At 35.8% G+C, this 13,976-nt stretch overlaps 4 protein-coding genes across 4 annotated transcripts; all 4 read left to right on the top strand.

Annotated features, from left to right (window-relative positions):
- Positions 1-289: 289 nt before the first annotated feature.
- Positions 290-1,834, top strand: SAPINGB_P003377 (uncharacterized protein; the record flags this gene model as incomplete). Its single annotated transcript, XM_031998095.1, has 1 exon — positions 290-1,834. The coding sequence occupies one exon, from the start codon at positions 290-292 to the stop codon at positions 1,832-1,834; it is 1,545 nt and encodes a 514-aa protein (XP_031853986.1).
- A 4,036-nt stretch (positions 1,835-5,870) lies between these two features.
- SAPINGB_P003376 (uncharacterized protein) lies at positions 5,871-8,387 on the top strand (the record flags this gene model as incomplete). Its single annotated transcript, XM_031998094.1, has 1 exon — positions 5,871-8,387. One exon carries the CDS (start codon positions 5,871-5,873, stop codon positions 8,385-8,387), a length of 2,517 nt encoding a protein of 838 aa, XP_031853985.1.
- Positions 8,388-9,410: 1,023 nt separating this feature from the next.
- Positions 9,411-11,808, top strand: SAPINGB_P003375 (uncharacterized protein; the record flags this gene model as incomplete). The annotated part of the gene is made up of 2 exons (XM_031998093.1): positions 9,411-9,565; positions 9,669-11,808. 2 exons carry the CDS (start codon positions 9,411-9,413, stop codon positions 11,806-11,808), a joined length of 2,295 nt encoding a protein of 764 aa, XP_031853984.1.
- A 463-nt stretch (positions 11,809-12,271) lies between these two features.
- On the top strand, positions 12,272-13,913 carry SAPINGB_P003374 (uncharacterized protein; the record flags this gene model as incomplete). The annotated part of the gene is made up of 2 exons (XM_031998092.1): positions 12,272-12,392; positions 12,460-13,913. 2 exons carry the CDS (start codon positions 12,272-12,274, stop codon positions 13,911-13,913), a joined length of 1,575 nt encoding a protein of 524 aa, XP_031853983.1.
- Between the last annotated feature and the right edge of the window lie 63 nt (positions 13,914-13,976).

Genomic DNA, 13,976 nt, shown 5'->3' with positions numbered 1-13,976 from the left:
CTTAAGAGTAGCAAGAGGTTGTTTAACCAGCCTTTGAATTGTTACAAAAACTGGTGCACCGAAGTCGTTTGTTACAATAGTTGTTGACAGCACTAAAAATAAAACCTTTGTGTTAAGAACGTACGTGACAACTCCTTTTTATGGTTACTAAGCCACATTGTTCGGCTAAAAAACAAAACGTCATATAACTTTTCAAAGCATTTGTTCTTCTTTTTTGTTTTGATTTTTATTCTTTTCCATCGTTATCAACCCTTTTTCTTGGTTTACGTTTTGGTATCAATACATTCACATGGCTACAGTTGCTACTACCACGTCTTTCCCTTCGTTCCATAAGGACGTCGGAAAACCTCATATTCAAGTGCAAACACGACCCTTATCACCAAGTATTTCTACACCACCTCATGGTACTTCAGGGTATACTGAATCTCCAACATCTTCTCAGCCATTTCAGAACATATCAGAATCCCACCATAGAAACAACCCAGGTATCATTGGTGTCTCTTCTTTTGAACGAAGTCGAAGTCGGAGCAATAGTGGTAGTAGCACATCTAGTGGAAATTCAACAAATAGGCTTCCATTTATAACATCCGATCGACGTGCCCTATTTTCCCATGCAGTTGCTCGGCCAGCAAGTCCTAGTCTCAACCATGGTTCTCATGTCGAAAATAGTTTAGAATATTCTGAAAACGCTAATTCTCAATCATTTACCGGAAACCGTCCTAGAAGTCGATCTCTCACTCAGAAGACAATTAGTTCTTTAGCAGCACCAATATCGCTCCCATTAATTTTATTGTGTATATCTTGGTACACATCATCTGTCGTTTCAAACACTCTTAATAAATATATACTGACTGTTTTTCCATATCCAGTCACCCTTACTATGATCCAGTTTTTCTTAGCAGTTTGTCTGGGTTTGTCTACTATCCAGTTATCTCAAATATCTCATAAATTTTACAAACTTCTTCCAGCTGGAACTGTTTCACTTTCTGGATTTAGATCACCTACCAAGGAGATTATCATGTCCACTCTTCCTATGGGTATTTTTCAGCTTTTTGGCCATATTTTTTCGCATATGGCTACCTCTCAAATCCCAGTTTCATTAGTTCATACCATTAAGGCTCTATCACCACTTTTCACAGTTGCAGCTTATAGAGTTGTATTTGGAGTTAAATATCCCTCTAGGACTTATTTGACCCTTATTCCACTTACATGTGGTGTCATAATGACCTGTTCTACCCAACTTTCTTCTCAACTAAAGGGCATCATTTATGCATTAATTGCTTCATTGATTTTTGTTTCACAAAACATCTATTCGAAAAAGCTATTGACGCATAGACCTGATTCAACTAGTGGAATTCCCGATATTGATAATACTCCGCGCATTGATAAGCTTAATATTTTGTGTTATTGTTCATCGCTTGCATTCATTTTAACATCGCCCTTATGGTTTTTTTCAGAAGGGATTTCTTTTTTTTCGGATTACTTTCATGGTGCCGGAAAATTTTTTTCAGCTGAAGATTCTTCTGCATCAAATTTTTTAATTTCTGCTTTTTTGTTAAATGGATTATCTCATTTTTTGCAAAATATGCTTGCTTTTCAAGTTTTGGGCATGGTATCTCCGGTCACCTACTCTGTTGCAAGTCTTATCAAACGTATTGCTGTCGTTTCGGTCTCTATTATCTGGTTTGGACAAAAAGTTTCAGGGGTGCAACAGTTTGGAATCATTTTAACTTTTGGTGGCCTTTATCTTTATGATAAACTAGGTGGTGATAAAACGAAAAAAAGTAAATACACAAATATTTCTTTACATCACCAACCTACCCTCCCAAAGTAACGCTTGTGATACATGTTAACAAGCCTTATTGCTGTTCTCAGCTCATTATATTAATAGAATAACTGAACAATTCGGTTTTATAAACTCTTTTGGTGTATTTTTAGTTTAATTTTTTTACTTTAGGTTGTTTTCAAATGACAAAGGATTTATGTTAACCATGATTTTTCATTATTATCTAAAATAGTACGTTTGGGAGTCTTTTGGACTATAATCCCGTTTTGTTTGATACAAAATAATATTTGTAATACCACCTTAACTCTTCAATGCTTTCCATGATATCCTCTTTTGCGGTATGATTATACTTTTTTTCTGGAAGTTGCATCATTAATCGGGGATTATGACGTTTACCAATCTCGTTTATTGTCGATACATCAACTTGTCGATAACTTAAATAGTCAACAACATCTGGAAATTCTCTCATCATAAAAAATCGATCGAAATAAACGCTATTTCCAGCTAAAACACCTATTCTTGGCTTTTCGATATACTTTTTTATATATTCAAGTAGACTGGATTGAACTTGTTGAACAGTGTTTGTAGAATTTAAAACTTCATTAACTAATCCACTCTGTAAGCTTGTTAGATTTATAATAATTTAACTGATTTAAATTTTGGTCATACCTTGGTATGGTTCTTAATACACCATTCGTTCATATTGTCCAATATCTCTTTAGGGTAATGAATAACTTTTTCAAATCCTTTATCATCAAGAAGATTAAGATTTGTATCTGTAAGAAAACAACATACTTGTATTATATGATCATTAGATACATCCAACCCAGTCATCTAAAAAATTAATATACAGCAAAACTAAAATTAAACAAAAATCAAACTGTGTGTGTTATACTTACTTCACAATCGATCCATACTAAAGGTCCACTTTTTAACATGCTAGAGTAAATTTTAGTGTATTTTTGAGGAGATAATCCCTTTTTTCTCCCTTTACCTAAGCCTTGAAACTCATGACAAAAGGTTGTAGAAAATAACCTTTTATCAAATATCTGAAGGCTCAGATTTCTAGAAATTTTGGGTATAGTTTGATTAAATCGTGAGTTAAAACTATAAGAAATCAAAGGAGATATGGTTCTTCTACCAAAAAAACATAGCATTCTTAAATTTTTTCGAGCCCAAATTTCTAATTTAAAAACATATATTCAATGAAAAATATGAAAATAAAATAAAAATAAAAATGCTGCGTTAAAGAATCTCTAGCTCTCGTTGACATACGATTTTAAATCTGATTTAACATTTCTGTTTTCTTAAAATGATTCTTAAAATGAAAATTTGGTGGATTCAATCAGTTTAATAATTAGTAATCAATTATTAATTATCAATCAATACAAAAAAAATTATGTATGCTTAGCATTATAATGCCAACCTTAGGCTAATTAGCCTAAGGTTGGAAACTGATCATAGTAGATAAAAATTTCAGCAGTTCACTTTTTTTTTTGATCACTTTTGTATCAGTATTTGAACCTAAATCCTGATGCTCTTTAAACCATAGAATGAACAACATTGTTAGACGATCGTTAACGAGAGTAAATTTTAACTCGCTAATATGTGGGGAATGTCAAAATACTTTTGGCGGTTTAACATTTTCGGGAAATATTTTTAACATTCGATTGATTCAAAATACCCACTATCGATATGAATCATCAAAAGTAAACAAGAATAATGAAACTTCTAAGACCGAAAAATTAGTTGACAAAAACAAAATTTCCAATACTAAAAAAAAAAACAAGAAAAATAAAACATCTCCTACCGAAGAAGTGAGTAATATCACTTTTTAATTTTGGTTTTAATAATCTAACAAAAACAAGAATTTTTCAGTTTATTTTCCTACTACCGAAAAAATTCGAGACAAACATTTAAAGCGATTTGAATCATCAAAAAAAATCAGCTTGCCCCAAATATCCCATAAAGTTAGGCCTTTAAAAGTTGATCATTATCTTCCTGATGTATGTTTATTTGCAAAGGATGATATTCCGGTATTTAATATGTATTTTTTTATGAATGTTGGACTTATTGGATGTGGAAAAACCACCGTTAGTGAAACACTAAACAACTTGTTTCCTAAATGGAAAGTTATCCCTAATAATGATGTAGTCATTAATACACCCATCAAGACTTCTCTCAAGTTCTTTAAAAAAAAGGAAACTCGGTTACTTTCTTCTCTCATCGAAGATCATACTTATCAGTACGCAATAGAATGTTTTGAAGCTGGACTTTCGAATCTACCTAGCTCACAATCAAGAATTCCTTTTAAAGAAAGTCTTTGTTCAGCTATTATTGCTGACAGCACTTTTTTTCTTTTGTCGATCAGAAAAAATTTTATATCTGAAATTTCAACCCTTTCAACTGTGTATAACGCCAATGTTATAGCTAATCTTTATCCTAATGAAAATAAAATTGCGCAAAATCCAAAAATTTTGGGTAAAAAAGGCCCTAGGGTTTTGCCCAATCAACTTATTGGCCAAGAGTTTTTAATCTGCCCGGTTTTTATTGCTTTTGAGTACCGTTCAATACATGAACAATCACTATACAATCGAGAATATCAGCATCCAGATTTGGATGGTGGATCTTGGAAAGTTACCACTGGTCGTGTCTTAGCAAGAGAAGATCACCACCCTTATTTCCCTGCAAAAACCCCGAAGGAAATTACTAAGACATTAGATGATATGAAAAAATGCTCTCGTAGGTTTCAACCAATTTTTGTCAAAAAAAAACCTGATACTTACTTAACTCACGTTATCTCTTTGAATTCTTCAACAACTGATAGCTCTCGAACAAACGTTGACAAAATTTTAGCAGCTTTATCATCTTTTCAAGATCTTAACATTCCGAATATCCCAGAAGCAGAAATAGATCAGGCATTTGAGAAGGCGTTAAATACTAAGCCATTTAATAGTGTTTATAACGAGAAAAGGAACCCTCCAAATCCAGACGAAACAAAAAGTCTTTTGGCACAAAAGGAGAAATATATTTCAACACCTGAAAATCTAAGAAAAATTCTTCAAGAGTTTGATAAATCCAGACAAAAAAATCAGTGAATCTAAGATTTCTCATTATTGAATTGAATGATAAATTTTTTGAGCACTATGTACATAATAAAAACAGTATTTTATGATATACGATTACACAAAACTTTGCATTTCTTTAAACTAAAAAAAGAAAAAAATGTGGCTATTAAAAATTTGTCAATTAAAAACAAAATTAAATATAAAGTCAAAATTAAAATTAAAAACAAAGATGACTTTTACTAGTTTAAATTTGAAAAAGGCAATTTCCGGTTTCAAACAATATGTTAAACTTACTATTACTTAAAAAAACGTCAAGTTTGAATGACTTATTCACATTATGTTCTCTTTGCTATTGCATTAAGTTGACAATTCATTAATGTTTTTCTATGACAGCCTTGCGGGCAAGCATCTCCGGTAATGCCAAATACAGTAAGCTGAAACTAATTGAACAATGAATTCAACGTCATATATTTTTATGAACAGGCCGTCGATTCCATTTGGTTCAAAATAGTTTTGTGACTTGCAGATTTTTAAAACAATTTGTAAAATGATGAATTAACTCAAAGTTTTGTATTTTATCAACTAAGAAATACCTTTTCATCACTTTATATCATTATTCTTCGACTGTTTGACTCTAATTTATATTTCATTTATATATTTTGGAAAACTAGTTAGGAGAAACCCACCACCCATTTTCATATTTGGTTATTTCCATTGCCCAAAAGACGTTTCTAATGTTTATCCACTATTTGCATGAAAAGGATGCACCGAATAGAGGTGTTCTCAATATTTATAATTCTTAAGATAATACCTTATATGCTTCTGCGATCTTATTGTCTCGTTATATGTAAAACATTTTAAGTATATTTTAAACCATTAATTATATCTTGTATATAATTGTATATTGGCCTTAAAACGCATCCATATATATCACCTTATATCCGTAGTTATTCCTCAAAAATTAAAAAAAAAAAAAAAAAAAGCATACAACAATACAATCTCAATATTATAAGGAAATGTCCGAAAAACTTGGGGATGTGAATATAGGTATCAAAAAGATACCATCACAAAGTGTTACAGAGGAGTATATTTTAGAAAGGTTTGGGAAAGACCCTACCTTAGATGAACCAGATCCCGCAGCCTTATTTTTGTACGAAAAATATCTTAACACTAGTATTACAGAAAGCTTGGAGATTTTGCAAAAGGCCATAATATATCATGACGACGATGTCAACTTTTCTCAGAGTACTATGGAAAAGCTAATACTATTAGTGGAAGGTCCAGAGAAGTATGCTAGTGATGTGGAAGTATATGAAACAGAAGTTAAAATCGAAGCGGTTCTTATTAACTACCATTCGCCCTATCCAGAAGTACGAGCAGTTTGCGACCCTTTTGATGATCCTTTAATTCCATGTGATACATTAAGAGCATACTTTTTAGGACTATTATGGACAATTATAGGTACTGGGGTCAATCAGTTTTTTTCTCCCCGTATGCCCAATATCAGTTTAAGCAGTGGCATCTTACAAATTTTAATGCTTCCATGTGGAAGGCTAATGGAATTTCTTCCAAATTGGGGATTCACTATTTGTGGGACCAGGTATCAATTAAACCCAGGTCCTTGGACATATAAAGAGCAAATGTTTGCATCAATTATTTTCAATGTTTCGATTGGTGGGGCATTTGCGGCCTTTTACAACATTATTACTCAAAGACTACCTATGTTTTATGATGAGCAATGGGCAACTATTGGGTACCAATTCCTTTTGGTATTTTCGACACAATTTGTTGGGTTTGGATTTGCTGGAATTATGAGACGATTGATTGTTTATCCTGTCAGAGCAGTATGGCCAACAATTCTTCCAACCTTGGCACTAAATAGAGCACTTGCAGCTAATGAACCTAATAAAACAGTCAATGGATGGAAAATTAGCAGATATGGATTCTTTTTAATAGTTTTCTGTGGAGCATTCATTTACTACTGGCTTCCAGCATATTTATTTGAGGCTCTTTCCTTTTTCAATTGGTTGACTTGGATTTCTCCTCAAAACTTTAATCTGGCAGCCATCACAGGTAGCATTAGTGGACTGGGTCTCAATCCAATTCCAAGTTTTGATTGGGCTGTTCTTAATTCAAACTATCCTTTAGAAGTTCCATTTTATGCTCAAGTAAACATGCTTGTTGGTGCGGTGATTGCAGGGTTTGTAGTTATTCCTGGACTATACTGGAAAAACTTTAAATGGACAGCATACCTTCCCATCAACTCCAACTTAATTTATACAAACACTGGCCAGCCTTATGAGGTTCGTGAAATCTTAACAAATGGGCTATTTGATAAGGAAAAGTATCAAAAATATTCTCCAGCTTATTATACTGCAGCAAACCTAGTCTTCTATGGATCATTTTTTGCACTTTATCCATTTGCAATCATTTACACAATCATTATTGATTGGAAATCCATTTCACTAAGTATTAAAGATCTTTGGGAGACTATTAAGCACCCCCGACGCTCCATATATGACAACCATACTGATCCTCACAGTAAGATGATGAGTAAATATGACGAAGTTCCAGACTGGTGGTTTACAGCAGTAATGATAATTGCTATTGTTATGGGGATTGCCTGTGTTAAGGGATATCCTACACACACACCTGTTTGGGGTATATTCTTTACTATAGGCATCAATTTTATTTTTCTTATCCCAATTACGTTGATTTATTCAGTAACTGGGTTTTCCTTTGGTTTAAACGTTCTGGTAGAGCTGATTATTGGTTATACACTTCCTGGAAACGGCACAGCGCTCAATATTTTAAAAGCTTATGGGTATAATATTGATGGTCAAGCGCAAAGTTATATTACTGATCAAAAGATGGCACATTATGCTAAACTGCCACCAAAGGCTGTATTTAAAGGGCAAATGATATCTACTATTTTTCAGGTTTTTGTTTCTGTCGGGGTTGTCAATTGGCAAATTTCCAACATTAGTGGATTGTGTACCAAAACCCAGCCAGAAAAGTTTACTTGTCCTGGACCAAATAGCTTTTATGCAGCTTCTGTTATTTGGGGTGTTGTTGGTCCTAAGAAAATCTTTAAAAGTCTTTATCCTCTTCTCCAGTGGTCATTTTTATTTGGGGCTGCCGCAGTAATTCCTTGCTTGTTGATGAAAAAGTACTTTAAGAAACAAACGGCATACTTTCAACCCACACTTGTTATTGGGGGGCTTTTATCTTACGCACCTTATAATTTAACGTATATGACTGGTTCCTTTTATCTTTCAATGGCATTTATGTGGTACATAAAAAGAAAGTATATTGGATGGTGGGAAAAGTATAACTATGTTGTTTCATCTTCGCTCACGGCAGGTGTTGCATTTTCTGCCATCATTATATTTTTTTCAGTACAGTATAAGCCTCGAAAGATAATTTGGTGGGGAAATACCGTGTCATATTCTGGTGCAGATGCGGCTGGTGGTAGTCTTCTAGTGTTAAAGGATGGTGAGATATTCGGGCCACCTCCAGGACAGTTTCCTTAAACATTTTGATTTTATAATTAAACAATAAAAAAAAAGACAACGTCTTGTTAATGTGTAATTTTTTTTCTTTTTCTAGCTAACACAATAAATAGGTTTAAATGTTCTGATAAATTGTATATGTCATGATTTGTTTTTTGTGAAACTTGTAAGTTCATATTTCAATAATTATTCAATTAAGATGTAGAGTCAAACATTTTTGGAATCTTTAATAATAGTTAAAATTAAAATTAAAAAAATATCATGTAAGCATAATTAAATATTTTCTGCAACTCCAACAGGAAAAGAACAATTTAGTTATTGCTAAAAATTTTAAGCTGTGAATCAATCCAACTATAACTTTAATGGCTAAGTCCAGAAAACTCCATTTATTTTATTTTTTTGGCTAAGTCATATATATCCGGTATTACTAGTATTTATGGTCATGAGGCTTGAAAGGTTTTCTATATAAAACAAAATTGTCTGATATTATTTAACTGAAAAAGACTTATAAAATGTTTTGTGTATTATATGATATGATATTGCTTCTTGGGTAATAATATTATTATCGACTTAGGTAATGTTTCCAAGATTTTGCTGTTTCATATGATTCTAGTTTATTAAGAGAATGTTTTTTTTGACCTCAATTATAGTCATAAGCAATCGTCTGTTTAAACAGAATCAGTTAGGTATTCTAATATTTATATTATTTTTTTTTTTTTTGAAATGGGATCTGTTAGTTAGTTTTTATTTTATTTTATGGCTTGAGAAGTGCTATTTTATAAAAAGAGGGGGAAGGGAGGAGGAGGATGGAAATTTTCTTTGTGCTAAGTTTAGCAGAGATCGCTCACATCTCAACCCAAAAAAAAAAATTTTTTCTCCTTCCCCTTTTTGTAGGTAAGCCTAAAGCATATTAGTAGTAGCAGTAGCAGCAGTAATAATTACAGCCTCATCGGCTCCCAAGCGCAGACAACTTATGTACTACCATTTCTGTACAATCACTCCTTTTCCCTTTTAACAGTCGCTATATTGTGAGATTTTGCAACCATGGTTGCTGTTAAAGAGAACCCCTTATCGGACCCGGTGATTGACCCGGCACCTGAAAACCAGCATGTCAAGCATGTTCTCACAGCAGAGTTCGACATTAATTCCGGGCCTACGGTTAAACATCAGTATCCTAATTCAATCCAAAGCGATCAGACGTATGTATCTTCAAAGGGACTTTTCCCCCCTTATAAGCACATCATATCCCATCACCATTAGAAACGCGTGCGTTCAAAGGTTTTTGAATTAACATGAATGTAGACTGATTGCTGAGCTTATGCTTCCTGATCAGTCCCATGCTCGAACAGAGGACTGGACAGTATTCTTTCTTTATCACGAAGAGCGAAATCCAAACTTAGTCTATCACATTGAAAGCGAGACGCGAAAGCAAGCAGCCACCAAGTATTATGTCTTGAACCTTGTCAATACCAAATTTACAAAGGATGTTAAACGCGGTGCCATTGTTAAGGCCATGTGTATCATCACCCCACATCCGTTCTTTCATGTATTCAAGCCGCTATTGCTTCTTTCTCTGGATGAGTACTTTAAGTCTCCTTCTATAGACTCGTTAAAAAAGTTATACAACTCTATCAATTCGATTGACCTTTCTCAGATACCAAAATTTTCTTTTTTTGAGCGACAAATTCTTTCATCTTCAAGCAATCCGGATATGTTCATTGAAAAGTTTCAAGAACGACAGACAATAAACTCTCACTTTACTCCATCTCCAACTTCTCCAACTTCTCTTTCATCAGTTTCTTCTGCACCCAATAACCACATCAACTTTAGCTCAGCCTTTTCTCCGGCAACAACCCCACCACTTAGTAACACCCTTATTGGGAACCATAGCAGCATTGACTTGGTGTCATCTGGATACAATAAGTCCTCTAATGGAGATAAGCCATTATATTATCTTGACCTCAAGAGCAATGGTCAACGACTAGTGGCAAGAAACGTAACCCGAGATACCCATTTTTACGAGTCGCGAGTACAGTTTAACGATATGAAAATACCCATCAAAGTACCAACAGACTTCCACCCTGAATCTGTGGGAGACTTTTCTTTAATTAATTTAATACACACTTTACTTTCTATCAATCAGCCATTCAACACATTACATCCGGAACTGACCATTTATGGCGCTTTCACACCACCATTATTAGTTTTAATTAACAGTTTACTTACACAGAAGCGAATTTTGTTTGTGGGACTCAATAATCCTTCTGGAGAAGTTTCAGATAGAGTTTTGGCGGCATGTTCTCTCGCTTCTGGGGGGATTCTCCGCTCTTTTACTACACATGCATTTCCTTATACAGACCTTAGTAAAGTGGATGACCTGCTCTCGTCACCTGGTTACGTTGCGGGCGTCAAAAACCCGGCATTCGGACACCACCCGGAATGGTGGGACATTTTAATAGACTTGGAAAACAATCAAATGAAGATTTCTCCAGCAATTGGAATACCAGGGCCCCCAATTTCGGTCAAATCTGTGAGCAGTAATTTAGGGGGTAGTGGTAGTAGTGTTGATAAAGACAAGAACAATGCGTATTACCAACAGACAATTGCGGCAATAACCAACCAAGATGACTTGCAGCTGATGAAAGACTTGAAAAATATGGTTGAAGATCATTTTGCAGAGTCGTCAGTGCGGAACCGATGCAGAGAATATATAAAGCGGTTTGTACGGATAGCGTCAAATTATGAAGAAGATAAGTTCGGCAAGACAGCACTTTGGCCATCCGATTCAACCGCTGAATATGATGTTGTTCCTGGTTATGGGTATTGCTGGACCAGTGAGACGCAAAAGTTTCAAGATTTCCAGTGCTATGCACCTGTAATTGAAGGGTGGAGAGAGTCACGGAGCTATAAGTATTTTTTCCAGGACTTGAAGAAGGTTTGGCAACAGCGGCCGAAAAAGTTGATTGACTTTGAATTTCATTTGGATAGACTGCAGACGCAAAACTTTTCAATTGAAGAAGCTGGGTTGATTTATACCACACTTGCGGACAATGTTCAAGACGACGAAGACATCATTCGGTTTCTTGCGTCTATTGGGACACGGAACTTGTATTTTATCGGATATGGGTTGTTCCACCCGATATCAATTGTGCAAGAAACTGTGATTAGATTTCTGCACCGAATACAAGGGCATCCGGTTGGTCGTCACTTCTTTAATTCTTTGAGTCCAATCTACAAAATCACGTACAGCCGCATGTTAGCAGGAATTTTGAGCAACCCCAAGATGAAGGAGGTTGAAGATGGTCTGCCGCATCGGGAAGAGCACGGGTTCCAAACAAGTTACAGTGGCTCTGAATCTCCAGAAAATGAAGATCTTCCGGTTAAACGCACTGACGGGATGAAGCGTGAAAAAAGCAATGCACTTGTCAATGGAGCAGAATAGCTATTAAACAAAGAAATAAGGAGAGAAGGGTGTTGATAGACAGCGACCATTAGAGCTATACAACATATCCAAAGGTGCCAAAATCCAGTGCTCCTATAATGTAAATTATAAACATCTTCTTTGAAATTTTTAAATATATTTAATTATGTACCCTTTTTGTTTTTTTTGTTTTTGTTCATTTTGAATTTCTTTAATTATTTGGGGGCTTAGATGGAAATTGCATTTTCAGGAATGTAAGGGTGTGTGTGTGGGTGTGTGGGTGTTTTTCATTTTTTTTTTGTTGCCCCTATTGTCTTGCTGTTGTTTTCTTCTTACCAACCCACCAAGGACGCTTTTTTTTAATTCAGTCAACTGGCCTTGTGAACAGAACAGTTTTATCAACACTGTTCTATTGTATTAGACCTTGTGGTTTACTGTTATTATTTTCTTGCATTTTTCATCGTTATTCCCTTGATTGCTTGTGATGGGCGTGCAGGATCCATTGGAAAGCTCTGCTGCCCAAGGCCCCGCTGAAACCGCGGCATCTTTTTCATCAGGCATTGATACCTCAGATACCCATGCATCCATAAGAAAAGCATCGAGAGGTATGTTGAACTACTCTTTTTGTTTTTTTTTTTATTTCACTACTGACTGGTTCCTGATTATTTATAGAAAAAAACACACAAACTGGCAAACCACCAGTGGCTGTGGTGTCTAAAGGCAACAAGATTCTTTCATTCATTTTGCGACCCAAAGTTGCGATAGCAATTGCAATTATCCAGCGAATCATTATATTTTTCTGGGGTCTCTACCAAGATGCCAACATGGAACCTCGGTTCACAGACATTGATTATTTCGTCTTTACAGATGCATCGCGGTTTATGGCGTCATCAACCACAACAATAGTAAACGGGGCTCCGGTAACCGTCTCTGGAACCCCGTACGACCGCGAGACATACCGATACACGCCTATATTAGCCTGGCTACTTGTTCCCACAAGCACCTGGTTTTTCAGTTTTGGCAAGGTGCTGTTTGCAGTTGGAGATATTGTTGCGGGCGTGCTTATTCTGCGCATTCTCATTCGCATCCAGAAAATACAAGAGTCCAAAGCTGTACTCTATACCTCTGCAGTCTGGTTACTTAACCCCATGGTGTCTGCTATTTCCACTCGGGGATCATCAGAAGGCCTGCTGGGTGCAATTGTCATGGTGTTTGTGTATGCTGTTTCTGCACGCCAGATTGCCTTGGCAGGCCTGGTGGCTGGCTTTGCCGTACATTTTAAGATATACCCCATCATTTACATTCCAACAGTGATTTGGTCGCTTGCCAGCAATACCCCAGAGATAAAAGAAAAAGAAGAAGAGAAGAATGAGATTCGGAACAAAGGCCGAGATTCGATCTTTCCGGCCAGTGTTGCGAAAAAGTCAGCGGTTTTAAACTTTGTCAATCGAGATAGAGTTGTGTTTGGGGTTACGAGTGCGGTAACATTTTTGCTCCTGACCCTGTGGATGTACCAGATTTACGGGTGGCCGTTTTTGCAGCATACTTATCTTCATCATTTGTCACGCATTGACCATCGCCATAACTATTCCCCTTATTCAACGCTGCTATACATGTCGTCGTCACCACCAGCCACGGAGAGCTATGCGGCAGCTGTTGCTAGCGGTAATGGGTTTAGAGAGTTTGCATACAAGGTTCTGGGCCAGCCATCAGCGTGGGCCTTTTTCCCTCAGTTGCTGCTGAGCGGAATTCTGCTGCCTCTTTTGTTTGCGAAGCGGGATGTGCCCAAGACATTGTTTTTGCAGACATTTGCGTTTGTGACGTTCAACAAGGTGTGCACGGCCCAATACTTTATGTGGTATATGGTGCTGCTACCGTTTTACCTTCCCTCGCTCATCAATTACCTGACGTGTGCTGATGATAAGAACAAAAAGAAGGGCTGTGGAGTGTTGGTTGGCTTGACCATGGCGGGACTGTGGGTTGGGTCACAAGTCTTGTGGGTGCGTCAGGCGTACTTGGTAGAGTTTCTGGGTGTGTCAACGTTTTACCCCGGGCTTTTCACAGCAACCTTGATTTTTTTCATTGTCAACTGTCTTTGCCTTGGACTTTTCATCAGGGCCATGTAAACTAAAATAATATATATATACATATTTCCTATTATAGATTTTAAAAAGATTTTAAAAAGATTT

The sequence above is a fragment of the Magnusiomyces paraingens genome (assembly GCF_902498895.1).
Source record: "Magnusiomyces paraingens strain CBS 517.90 genome assembly, contig: contig3, whole genome shotgun sequence".
Lineage (NCBI taxonomy): Eukaryota > Fungi > Ascomycota > Dipodascomycetes > Dipodascales > Dipodascaceae > Magnusiomyces > Magnusiomyces paraingens.
This window is presented reverse-complemented; position numbering and strand designations above follow the sequence as displayed.